Genomic DNA, 13,969 nt, shown 5'->3' on the forward strand with positions numbered 1-13,969 from the left:
TACGTAAAATGAATAGCAAAGTCTCTTTCAAGTACCATCTGAAAATTTTAAATTCTGTGTAGGGAATGGACATATTTACTGTATGAATAATGAACGTAATACTGTAATAACTTATTTGGAATCATTTCTGATGATGTTTATAATGATGTCTACAATGTTTTAGTGCTTTTAGATTATCATTGTTAAGGGATTTCTTTTTCTTTTTGTTGTGGACCCCAGGAAGATTAGCTCGTCCCACTTTGGTGACAGCTAATGGGGATCCTTTTAACAATAAACAATAAACAATAATGTATAAAGGCAATTCCGACAACACACCGAGTTAGTTTTTGTTGACACACGGATGTTTTGGACAAGGCGCTCAAAATGTACGTGTGGCAATAAAAACTATTAATTGGAGTGCTGTCCTAATTTCCTTTATAAACTTGTTTAAACGTGTCATTTGGTAAAAGTTGAAATATTTTATAATCGCCAAAGACTGGGTGCCAAACCTCAAAGTACTGACATGACAAATAGACAACACAACCCATTTCCTTGAAAAAGAAAGTGACATGGTTCCTACTGTTGGTGTGAGAGAAGCTCACTTTCAGTTACTGGCAGATAATGCAAAACTATACACAATTACAAACATGTCATCTTATTTTAACATTTAAAAGTTGTATTCAGGTACTGTGGAAGTAATCTGTGATGTCCGTTGAAAACACCATTTTGTGACGACATATTGCAATGTTTCTTTGGCAAACACACTTTCCTTTAATTTCGGATAGTGACACTTTCAACAGAGCATGTTTCATTACAAGTTGTATCGGCTATATGTAGCAGAAGTGAAAGCAGGAGCAAGAGAGCTTTATAAGTGAAAGTTACAGTCCCTTAAACAAAATGCAACCTTCGTATGGCATTGCATTATTGGCAATTGTACCATGGTGTATAATAATAATAATAATAATAATAATAATAATAATAATAAACATTACTTATATTGCACCTTTCAAAATGAGGACCTGTTTACACGTACATGGTTATTTAGAAAAACTGAGACGTTTCCCTTCGTTTATGCCCTTCATTTACACGCAAACAGAGAATTTGCCTCTGAATACGAGTCTTTCTAAAACCTCCGGCCAGAGTGGAGATTTCGGAAAACTTTGTTTGCACGTTTGCATGTAAAGTGAGACAAATGGAGGTTTAGGTTTAGTGATTCGTTGCTGTTGTTGCTATTTTCGGGATTCTGATTGGCTAACATGGGCTTGAGCTTCTCGTTACACTGCCACCTACAGGTTTGGCATGCTCTTGACGGCATTGACGGCATATATACAGTATCTCACAAAAGTGAGTACACCCCTCACATTTAAGTAAATATTTCATTATATCTTTTAATGGGACAACACTGAAGAAATTACACTTTGCTACAATGTAAAGTATTAAGTGTACAGCTTGTATAACAGTGTAAATGTGCTGTCCCCTCAAAATAACTCAACACATAGCCATTAATGTCTAAACCGCTGGCAACAAAAGTGAGTACACCCCTATGTTAAATTCCCATAGAGGCAGGCAGATTTTTATTTTTAAAGGCCAGTTATGTCATGGATCCAGGATACCATGCATCCTGATAAAGTTCCCTTGACCTTTGGAATTAAAATAGCCCCACATCATCACATGCCCTTCACCATACCTAGAGATTGGCATGGTTTTATGTCATTTAGCCTAATAGCTGGTTTGATTTGCATTGAGAGATGATCTTATGGAAAGTACCCCATACCAATGGTTTAAAGTCAGTGGCGCTAGTCTAAAGTCAGTAGTGCGTTATTCAGATGCTATTTTAGGTGCGCATGCTTGGCCATAATGTAGCGTGTGCACAACGTACAGTACAGTCCTCAAAAAGTCGCATTATTCTTTGGGGCTCGTTGTGTTTTACACAACATTTCCATGAATCATGGATGTGTTGATGACATAAATGAGGAAATATTAGAGAAGTGATGTTGAACTACGGTGAGATTGGACACTCTGATCCGGGAGTGGCAATGCGCGATGCGCTCCTGGTGGAGCGGGTGGACGGAGATGGAGTCGGGGGAGGAGGAAGGGACACACCAGTTGCAGGTGGTGAGTTTGGAGGCCCACGCTCCATGGCTGCAGCAATCTTCTCCAGACTTGAGGAGATGCGCCCGAGAGGAGCAGTAACATCGCCACCCGGTCAAGACGGGCATTTATTACTTTGCCACATCTCGGACAGCTCCCGCTGACGTGCACCAGGCAAATCCGCCGTTATGATAGCAATCCACCATGGAACGACCTCACTATTCTTTGTTGCTGAATGGAAACAAAATCGCTTAAAAATAGGTTTAAACGTTTTGTAGAGAGCCTGCCCAGAAGAGTGGAGGCAGCATATTAATGCCCATGGTTTTGGAATGAGATGTTCAACAATCACACATGGCCATATAGTGTGCATCATTGATAGCTAATTTGTTGAAATTTCTTTTAATGATTCATGCCAATAGGACTGTAGAACTTTCTCTTTATACACTATGCTGCATGGTAGCCTTTATATAAATCTTTTCTTCAAACTCCAAAACGACATTATGCATATTAGAGGGCAGCCAGACCCTCACCAAGTTACCCGATTGTTGTCAGCCCATAGCAATAAATGGCTTTGTGCTTTTCTTTCAGATGATGATGCCATCTATTGTGTGCCCTTACTTGACCTCAGATCTCCTGCTTAGAGTATATCCCAGTCTTCACTGACAACTGCATAAGCCTGTCTAGGTAATAGCACAGCTTAGGATTTTACAGGCCTAGTCCCTGTTGAGTTCCGAACTCAGTCATTGAGCATTCTAATGCCTGTCTGACAGCTGATAAGAAAAGGTTTATATCTCTGCCAGTATGGATGCTTTACCAGACTGTGGTCTAAAGCCTGCTTCACACGGGACGATTTTAAAATTGTCGGCCGATTTTCCAATCCTGAGAGACCCCACACACGGTGATGAAAAATCACGGGTCTAACAGTTTTGGTCGTACAGTGTGTGGTGCGCAGCACACGGCAAAATCAACACATCACACACAAACCGATTTGACTCCCGAGCATTCCCAGGTCAGACGGGAAATCTCACAAAATCCCTAGATCAAACGTGACTTCAGAGTAAACAATCATTGCGGACGAAGTGGATGCAGTGGCGATAGTTTCTAGTTTGTTTTTAACCGAAAAAAAACGTTATCAAAAGAAATGGCGATGGTCAAAGAAGACCGCGAGCATGGACTATACTTGCTACATCATGATATGGAGGTGATTAGTTTTTTCTCATAGAAATGTCGTTACGTATTACACAGATTAATTACCGTTGAAATAAACGTTCATATATTCGTTTCCATGTACTCTGGTGGACTGCAGTTGTGGATGTAGTTATGCCCATCGACTTTATTTATTTTACACAGGCTGCGTGCTCGTTTGTCCCCGGGGGACACCACACACGAGGAGAAATCGGGCCAAAAAAATCCAACATGTTGGATATCCCCAATTTGAGATCGGAGCGGTCCCGACGTCCTTCCGAGCAGACGAGAGCAGTCTTAACACACCACACACGGCAGGAATATCTGATCAGATTATTTTACGATAATCGGAGCATCTTTAGGATTGAATTAGGGTGAATCGGGGCTAAAATCGGCCTAATTATCCTGCCGTCTGAACCAGGCTTAAGAGGAGATGTGAGGATTTGCGACTCACTTTGAGGGGGGGAGGGAGGGGGCATCTTTGCTCATCCATTCTGCAACCCTGTAGAGAGAAAAAAAACGATAGGATCCTGAGGGAACAGGTGAAATATCTACAAAACAGGTTCACACATGTGCAAAGGTACACAAAGAGACACGTAGTTTTGCTAGAAATTTCTTGTGCAGCAGCATAGAGCAAAATCAGTCTTTGTGGCAATAATTGATGTTTACATAACGCAAGCGCAACCACCAGATGTGCCCGAGAAAGAGGAAGTAAAGAGGAGTGATGTATCTTGGGGGCTATATCGGGTGAAAAAGATAAGCAGAGGTCCATGTGAACAACCATCAAGCCATACTGCAGATATAATTAATCACAATTCCACTCCTAGGCCAAAAAGTGCCAAAACAGGGCATCTTCTTCTTCTGATGACTCCTAACTACTGACAGTTTCCAAAGCACAGAGAGAGAGATGAGGAACAAAGCATTCCTGATCAGTGACCTCTTTGAGTGGAATACCCTGCAGCAAGATTTGAATCGAATCAAATTTGATGCACAGTTTTTTTTTAGGACTGAGGAAGATGAATCAAATGGAAAATTGAAAAGTCTTTCATTAAATTCATTCTTTGAAGATGGTTCCCCTGCTTTGGTTTCTCTTTCCCTTCTGCATTTCCTTTAAAGGTTGTAGAATATGCATTATTAATAATAAAATATGTAACTTGCCCACTCCATGTTGCTGCTTCTGTGCTGTTTAGGTGTTTAACAACCATAGGTAAACAAAAATAAATATGGTTTGACACCCCCCCCCAAAAAAAAAAAAAAAAAAAAAAAAACTCCCCAAATAGCTCAGAAAAACTGACATTATAATTAAAAAGAATGCATTAGTATTACATACATCACCCCTAGAACTTCAGAAAGATGTTGTTCTTTGAGCCTCTACAGAATTTTACATATTCTAAATCATATTTTTGTGCCTCTTCCAGAAATATTCTTTTCCAACAAAGATATTATCATAGTAGACTATTTAGATTAACATATTGTTCACATTGTTTCAGGATCATGTTAAGTTGACCCTGACACAGCAATGCCCACATTACAAGTTCAATTTTACACGGTGTTTGACAAGAGAAAAATGGGTTTTGTCAGTTTAAAGACAACATCATTCAAAATCCAAAGGCAGATGCAAAAGAGAATGATATTATGATTCTGTGAATTAGGGAGTGTGGGTTCTTTATCAAAGTTACTATATGATATGTTACCAATGTGCAAAGTATGTTTTGATCTCTTTCGACTGGCTTATTTTGGAATCTACACTTCTTGATTCTGGTTTGTGTAACTCTGGAGTTGAACATTACTGGGTACAAAACACAAACTACATTCCTACAAATCCATCATAACATGTCACACATCTGGTTACACAGACAAAACACAACTGTGAAGAGAAAACACAAAGGCTCTGTTCAGCACATTCAGAAGCATCAGGTTTCTAAAGGCAGCCTAGGACTGTCACTGCTGCAAAACACACACACACACACACACACACACACACACACACACACACACACACACACACACACACACACACACACACACACACAAATGGCAAAGAGAGTAGCAGGGTTGTAATCTGGAATGCAAAAATAGCAGGAAAAACGGGAGTCTCGAAATAGACTTAAATGGAAGTTTTATGTCCAAAGCGAGTGAAATTCTGAGGATGCCCTTTGATTAAAGCGTTGGAGGAAGAGCAGAAGAGCAGAGCCTGGGGAAAATTTACAGTACCTGCATCCTCTCGATCATGGCAAACAGGTCCGAGGTCTGTGGAAGAGAGTTGACACTGGGTTTGACAGCTGTGTTGATATGCTTTCACTGCAATTTTCACTCATCCTTAATCTCTGCTCACTGCAAAAGCTGGCTGTGCAGTCTCAAGACACAAGAACTCCTGTTGGAATCTCTAAATCCCTAATTCCATATTTCCCTATGACGCTCCTTAACGCATCCGCCATCCCACCCAACACCAATCTCACTGAGACTCCATTCAACTCCAGGAGAATCCTTCCTTCATGCTTGAAGACAAACACACTGTAAACAAGTAACTCTTAGGGGAAAATGAGCCTCAAAGCTCCATGGTGCTTCTCTCTGTTGCTACAGCCAACAGCTCATCTGACTGTGCGCAACAGCCAAATTAGCTGGAAGGCACTATGATTTTTCAGGCACATTAATGTGTGAACAAGACTTATTTAACCAGCTAAAAGGGCAAATACAGAGTGTACAAGGCATGAAATATACCTAAATTGACATAGATGCTGTGGCAACTGGGTTTCATGTCAACAGTGGTTTAATCTTGAGGTTTTGTGTCCAGGTGGTGCACTGACACCGGTGCTGCTCATTAGACAAAGAGGCTTTGTAATTATACCTTGACCATGCTCTACCGCAGAACATAATTTCGTGTTTTGCCAATTAGCAGAGGTACTGGTACAGGTTAAAGTAGAAGAAAACACCCTCAGGCATGCATTTATCTTCTGCAGAGGCCACGCTATGGATTTTAAGCAGCTCCAACCTGAGATGAAAAGGGTTCACAGCAGCCCTGGCGGCAGTGCTTGTTGTGGGGTGAGACCTCTGTTCACCATGTAACACAAGTGGACTGAAGTGTCAAAATGATGTTTCCACATGACAGCTTAAATTTACTCAGGCCACTGCAGGACGTGCAAAAAACACACACACACACACACACACACAGACAGAGGAAAGCGCATATACGTGCATGTATATAAACATTTTGACACGTACATGTACTAAAACATACTTAAACGTACACCTATCACCACCCATAAAAGCACACCCAAACAAACAGACACACCTGACCCTGACAGCCAAAATTGCAGCCTGGAGTCTATTGTTTCATGTGAAAATAAACAAAGCCATACAATATTCAAAGTGATATTGCTCTCTTGACTGCTAAACAAACATCAACAAACATTGTCATATGCTGACTAGATAATCGGTGAAGCGTTACAGTAACTACATCACTGCTCAATCTCTACTGAGAAAGATGGAGTTACTGTTTTAGCGGAGCAGAACGTGAACCACAGCTATGTAGAAATACAAAATAGCATAATTACAGAATTGGCTAATTGTATTTTGCACGTTATCATCAGGTAAAAGAAAAAGTGCTGCAAACAGTTGATCTGTATGGAGCTAAGACGAATGCTAGAGCAATGGCGCATGTCCCTATCTGTAGAATGTACAAAAATAAAATATCTACTGTCCTGCAGCACCAAACACATACACAGCTATCTTAATAATTAAACAAGCAGCAAGAACTAGAGTGAAAATATTCTCTCACTTCAGGCAAGTGAAAAATACTCACATCACTGAGGCATCGTCTCTTGAGAAAAGGCTTAGTGGGGGGACTGTTGAGCAGTCCATCCAATAAGGCATTCTTAGGTATCCTGAGATCAGTCATCATTTTACAAGTACGGGTGCAGGCAAACTGACAAAAGGCGACAATGACACTTCACACTCACTGTCACTGCTCAGGCAATGGACTATCAGAGAAAACTAGATTGCTGTCAATCAGAATCCATCAGACATCAGTGTGTGAGAAAAGCATGTGCCGGAGTGTGAGAATGTAATTTCCCTTCCTTCCCTTTTTTCATGCCCACCCTCCCATAGACGCACACAGCTGTTCTGTGGGAAGTAGGAGGAACAATGTTTCTCCCCTCTCTATCTGCACAACTATCTTTTTTTGTTGTTGCAAACACACACACACACACACACACACACACATATACACTTGCATGTGGACGCACAAAAAAAAAAAAAAATCGCAGTTCTCTTTTTTGTTGAATTGCAATATTAGACTATTCTCTTCCTCTTTTCTTTCATCTGGTATTTCTCAAGCATCCCTTTCAGAAACTTTTCTCCTTCGCTTTATACAAAGAGCCAGAAATAAAGAAACAGGCCAGTGTAGGCATTTATTTTACCTCTCAGGCGATTAAGGACAAACCTAGACGTTCCTATACATTTTGCAGGTAATGTTACGATGTTTTTTTTTTACAGCACATGTTGAGAGGTAGGTTTATTATACCTGCAGTGCTCTCATAAATTATACAGTAAGTGCTGATTATGAGCTGTTAGTCATGTGCTACTCTTTCTGTACAAGCACTTAGACAGATACTAAAGCCTTTTTTTTGCAATTAATGCTTAATAACAGTAAGTGGCCATTATAAATGAATGAGAGAAGTTAATAAATGAGTGGTGCACTCTGGGGACTCTACACATGCATCAAGCACTTTACACTGCATCGTGTCCTTGGTAAGAAAGCAACAAAGTGAAAGCCCCATGTGTTACCACTTCCACCAGAGGAGATATGTGACACAGACAAGCAGCAGCCCAACTCCCTGCATGTGTAGATGCCACAGCATGGTAGGGGACTTTAGCCAACCGCAGCACCTCTAAAATCATCAGTGCATAGTTAAGTATACTAGGAGGAAAGGAGAGATAAAAAGGCGAGGGGGAAGAAAGTGGGGAGCTGTCTTGTGGGGGAGACTTTTCTGTGTAGCTTTCTCCATCAGGTGCACTCCCAACATCAGATATCAACAAACACTACTTTAAAAAAAAAAAATGCTGAAAGCTTTCAAGAGGACAGATTATCCCCATATGTGTTAAGCGTTGTTCATTTTGCATTAGAAGATAAACACTCAGCTAACCATCTGCATTGATTTCCCTTGAGGAAATCGATGGGAAATACACACAAGGAGGAGAGGTTACAATGTTTGAATTGAAGCGCATAAAGTACAGATTTTGCATGGACAGAGACAATGTGGGACTTATAGTAATATTGGCTATATAAAAGGGAAACCCCCTTCTCTTCTGTTATTTTGCTTGATTATGTTAATGTGTTGTTCTAGTCCTTCATTAGCTAGCACAATATCTATTAATTTAATAACACTGGGACAGTATGCATGAGGTATGGGTAAGTACAAAGGCACAGGCACTGTGGGCAGCTATGAGGGGTCCTGCACAATTCAGTAAACACTATTAAATCCTGACTTAGTGCAGTCGTGAATGAGGCTGATATGTGTGTGTTCTGTGATTACAGGTGAGCATAGAAGTTGCTAAGGTGTTATAGCGTACTAATACAGATGTGAAAAAATATGTGACATTGGATATCAATAACACAATGTGAGCTAATGTGATGGAAAAAGTTATTTAGTACATCTCTGAAAAGGGCACTCAGCTGGAGTTAGCTAAGCAGCTATGGGGAATTCTTTGTAGTTGCCGGCGGCCTCGTGTGTGGCCTGTGTGCAAGATTGTATATGAGTGCGGGTAGTAATGTAATATGGTCATTCGTATTTTATGCACTGTTATTTGAATAAGACTCACACTAGTATGTGTAAACACTGTAGTAAATCCTGAGTTAGTGCAGCCGTGAATGAGGCTGATATGTGTGTGTTCTGTGATTACAGAAGGAAGAAAAGAATAAACGTTCTTAAAAACAATGCACGCCTAGAAAATCATTTCATACATCCAAGTGTGTGACAATAACTTGCAGTTGAATGATAGTGCATCAGAATGGGTAAACTAGTATGGTCTCATCCTGAGGTTACATTTCATTACTGCTGATCTGTTTACTCAGGCCTAGACCAGCTTTAGCTGAATGCCAAACTGGGATTTGAGAACATTTACAGAAGAAAGTTGAATACTAATTACATACTTGCCTGATAATCATGTATAATTGTTACTTGATGGCAAATGTGAGGGAGATCTTAATTGCTATTCAGAATCACACTATGAGCGCTTGTGTGTATATATATATATATATATATATATATATATATATATATATATATATATATATATATGTGTGTGTGTGTGTGTGTGTCAAAGAAAGAAAAATGTGAGTGCATGAGTGAGAGTTAAAATTGTCTGACTGATCAACTGATTCATTGATCGACTGACTGATTGAGCTGAATGACAGAGTGAGTCAAAAATCCAGTATGTGAGTGAATACATACGATGGGGTGTTAAATCCATGAACCATACAGTCCAGACCTTTCTACTTAGTCTGCAAGCTGAGGAGTAAAGCTTAGACTCCAGTACTTCATTAACTCCTCACAACCAGAGCCCCATTTGAATTTCCACAGACAAATTGTCAATGCTTTGCATCCAAAGCCAACACTCCCTATCCCTCAATGCTCTCTGGGTTTGCCGCATCCTCAAAGGCAATATGGTAAAATGGAACACTGAACTTCAAAGAGAGTCAACCAATGGGCACAGAAGTCTATCATTTCAGCCAGAGAAAATCCATTGGGGTCAATTCATCAGGTCTGGCTCCAGAGACTAGCCTGACCTTGCTGTGGCCAACGGGGCCTGGTGGACACAAAGGGAGTTCACACAGATGGTCCCCCCTTCAGCCCATCACTGCCTCAGAAGAGCTGGCCGATTGTCACAGAGGTTAAGGTCTACAGAACTGCTGCTGAGTTGTCTGTATGCTGAAGCGGATCTCCTATTGTCTTCTCTCTGGCAAAAGCAGTGAACAATCACTTGAAACAAAGAGGCTCTGTAACTCTCCCTATAAGATAGAACATCACTTGCATTTTGATGAACATCTTGTGGGCATTTGTATGTGTAATGCATTATTATCATTGCATTACCAAGGACTTCAGACACTTTTAGCATAAAGATGCTGAATCCATTAGTACATTTCTATTAGCGTACTGCTAATTTGACAAGGTGAGCAGGTTAATAAACTCATCAAAAGAGTTGTTGCTAAAACAGTTTTGCATTGCACTCCTGTAACCCCGTCTAGACTCTTGATGGACAGTTTAAAAAAAAAAAAAGGATGGAAATCGATGGAGCAGAACCACAGATATCGCCTTTCTTATTCCAAGCATTCTTCTTCCTTGTCAAAACCTGTTGCTTACATTACCCACAATGCAACTTGACCGCCAACACTTAATTAGGATATTCAGGTGTGCTATGCTAGTAGTGGCTAATGTAGCCTTGAGCCGTTAGCCTCAAGCAGAGACGAGAAGTGGGCTACATAGGCCTGGGAAACTTCTTCTTCACTTCTGTTATTTTTAGAACGTGTAGTGTTCAGCCAAGTGACATCACTTGAGGCAATTCATCGGACTTTGCGTAGGTCCCTCTGGACCCAAAGGGCTTTATTCTACTTGTTTCACATATGCAGTATTCCCCTTTAAGTTCTCCTTCAGGACAAACTGAATGTGGTAATATTTGTGATGATCACTCATAAAGAACATGTACGAATCACCATGAGCACGAGTGGATGAATAAGCCACTTTGTTTGAAAAGGAACTCATGTATTGTAATCACACTTGGAGATCACAACCTAAAACCTTCATGAGCTCTGATCAGATCATTACAACACACTGAAGAGAGGTGTCTGACTTGCAGAAATGCACAGCAAACCTTTTTCTAAAAGACACAGATAGCATCTCTGTAGCTATACGTCTATGAGCAAAGGTTCCACTGCCACTTACAGGCCAACATTAGTGTATTAGTATGTGTCTCACGAAAACGGCATCAAAACACCTTTCAATGTGTCACATTTAGTATAATCATCTGAAGTATTCTCTGCATATCTCTGATCCAAGTTCTATTATGTGAATTTGTCTCTATTCCTTATGTCAGCTCTGTTCTATTCAGAAACACTAGGCTGATTTAAGAGCTTTTAACTAAACCACTGGCAGCTAAAATCACTATGAAGTTTCCCAGTCTTGTTTAAGCTCTTGGCTTTAACAACCCTTTTGTGTGCAACCTATAACGTCATATATGCACTGTAGAGATTACAACTTCCTGTCACCATAGACACACACAATCCATTTTAACATTGTTAAATATTTAGGTCTACAGTTTGACAAAATATGAAATATATAAATAAATGAGAACATTTATCACATGAAGACATGGAGACAAAACAAAAACAAATGTATCCCTGCAAGTCTATTTTTGCAGCTCCATATATAACTACATAATATGAATCCCTTGCAAATTGCATTTCCACTGCATGTGTGACAAAAATACTACCAATATGCCTCCTATGGTATGAGGAGAGGAACAACTGCTGCAGATCTATATTTGTCCCAGAGACATGTGACAAAGGGCGCAGACTCTGCTGTCAGGCACCACAACAACCTGCCAACAGCTACCAGGGGTGGGGGGCATCAGAGCCACCTTTCACCTGGTGTAACAGCTAAAGGATGTGATGAGCAAAAAAGAAAGATGCATTAAAAGTAGGGATGGACTGATAACACTATTCCATTGCCAACAGTAACTCTGTGTACTGGGCTCATGCTATCACTGATGCCAAATATTGAATCTGACATTGCTTTAAACGGTTACATTATTCGCTAACAATTTACTTGAAGGCATCTACATAAGAGTGACATGACACTGTCATGACACATGAACCCTAACCCTAACTCTAACTTGGCATGACAAAAACCAAATGACACTTAATGACAGAAGAGTTATGTCATAAAGTTTATGACTTTTTTATAATATTTATGACATGTTTTACACTGCCTACGTAGCTTCTCTGACAAAAAAACCTAAACAACGCTGTGTGTACATCAGGGCAATGTTTATTTTTATTTCAGAAAATGCACTGCATCAGTGCAAAATGTAAAAAAATAAAAAAAACACTGCAACAATCGTTTTCACAAGCAGCAATTATCCATCGGACTATTAAATTAACCAAAAAAGGTTTTTGCTTGTTTGGGATCCGACTGGCCAGCGTATTTGAAAAAGTTAAGCAAACTTTGTTGTCTTTTTGACATTTTTCCCATGAGTAAAATGGCCGCGCTGTTGAAGTGCCTCACTTCCCTCCGTCCTTCTCCCCCCTCCGTCTTACCCTGAAAATTCACCTGAAAACGCATCGAAAATGCAAACACACGATTTTTGTGGAACTTCAATGGGGAATAAAGACTAAGAAGACAGATAACAACATTGAACGCTACACAAACAGTAGTTTTCATTTAGGCGATTCATTTTTCATGGTGACACAGGAGGTGCCGGATCCAATAAAAAAGGTTCTGGATCCAACGTCGGAGGTGCCGGAACATGTTCCGGCTCAAATTAAGCCCTGCCTTCAAGTAAAGTGTAACCCATTATTCTATATTTTTTTCTTACTGTCAACAAATCCCATGAAATGACCAAAACAGACAATGTGTTCTTCTTCTGAAACAACCTAAACGGTACCCTGTCAGTGGCACTTCTAAATGCTGGAGTAGCAAACATTACTCAAACTCAATAAAATAGACAATTTCTTGGGTTCCACATTTAGCCACAAATTTTGATGTGCTGGTGCAGTGGTTCTCAAACTTTACAAGTCGCAACACCCAAGAATAATCAGGTTGGTGTTTGTGACGCCCCCTTGAAGACAACGAGAGACAGAGAGAGAGAGAGAGAGAGAGAGAGAGAGAGAGAGAGAGAGAGAGAGAGAAATACAAACCAGTGTAAACAGCTTTATAAGCAGATTATTGGGAATGGTCTGATTGATAAATGTAAATAAATAATGCTTTGTTTGCTGTGGATTTCATATCTTCTAGTTCAGGATTTGGCTACACAGGTAGTATTTGTTAGTAAGATAACTTTTTGGTTTTGGTCTTTTCATGGGATTTGTTAACAGTAAGAAAGTTTAAAACATCGCCAAACTTCCTTAAATCCTTTAAATAAACAAGGTAGGATATGGGTCACTAACTGACTTACTCCATTTTTGTCTACTGTACATTATCCTCCATTAGACAAATAAAATATCCTTGACAGACATTTTTCACATCAAGCAATTTGACTTGCCTTAACAGGAAATGCACAGGTGTTGCATCTAATAGCATTAATACTGGCTCTATTTCATTCAAGTGTACCAGTAAGTAAGCCATGCTAGTGACTTTGCTTGCTGTAATCATTGCTATACCTGCTTCAGACTGTTGAAGCCTCATATTAACTTCAGTTTTGCACAAGATGAGGACAGTGGATTTTGTCACCCAAAATTTACAGTGGAAGTGAATTAGAAAGAGATCTCTTAAAGGCCAGTATTAGGCGCCTTAGACTTATTAGGGCGCCTGAGACATACTGTAATCACACTTGTGTTTTAACTGTGTTTGTTAGGCATCTTATAATTCTCAGTTTGACATTTATCAGATCAATATCTTGGCACTGTCTCAGTATGTGATTCCAGCAGCTGTAAACCGAATGCAAACCTGAATAGAGAAGAGAACAGGTCGAAGTCTTGTGTTACCTTTGTAAGTGAGGG

At 40.0% G+C, this 13,969-nt stretch overlaps 1 protein-coding gene across 1 annotated transcript in view; it reads right to left on the minus strand.

Annotated features, from left to right (window-relative positions):
• rap1gapb (RAP1 GTPase activating protein b) overlaps nt 1–5,487 on the minus strand; it is a 27,480-nt gene extending 21,993 nt beyond the window's left edge. Inside the window, exons 1-2 of the mRNA XM_028574961.1 lie at nt 5,470–5,487; nt 3,710–3,757 (exon numbers count right to left, since the gene is read on the minus strand). Of these exons, the coding sequence (XP_028430762.1) occupies nt 3,710–3,757; nt 5,470–5,487 (66 nt within the window). The remainder of the gene's footprint in view (nt 1–3,709; nt 3,758–5,469) is intronic.
• Nucleotides 5,488–13,969: the final 8,482 nt, after the last annotated feature.

This window comes from Perca flavescens, chromosome 4, assembly GCF_004354835.1.
Source record: "Perca flavescens isolate YP-PL-M2 chromosome 4, PFLA_1.0, whole genome shotgun sequence".
Classification (NCBI taxonomy): Eukaryota; Metazoa; Chordata; class Actinopteri; order Perciformes; family Percidae; genus Perca; species Perca flavescens.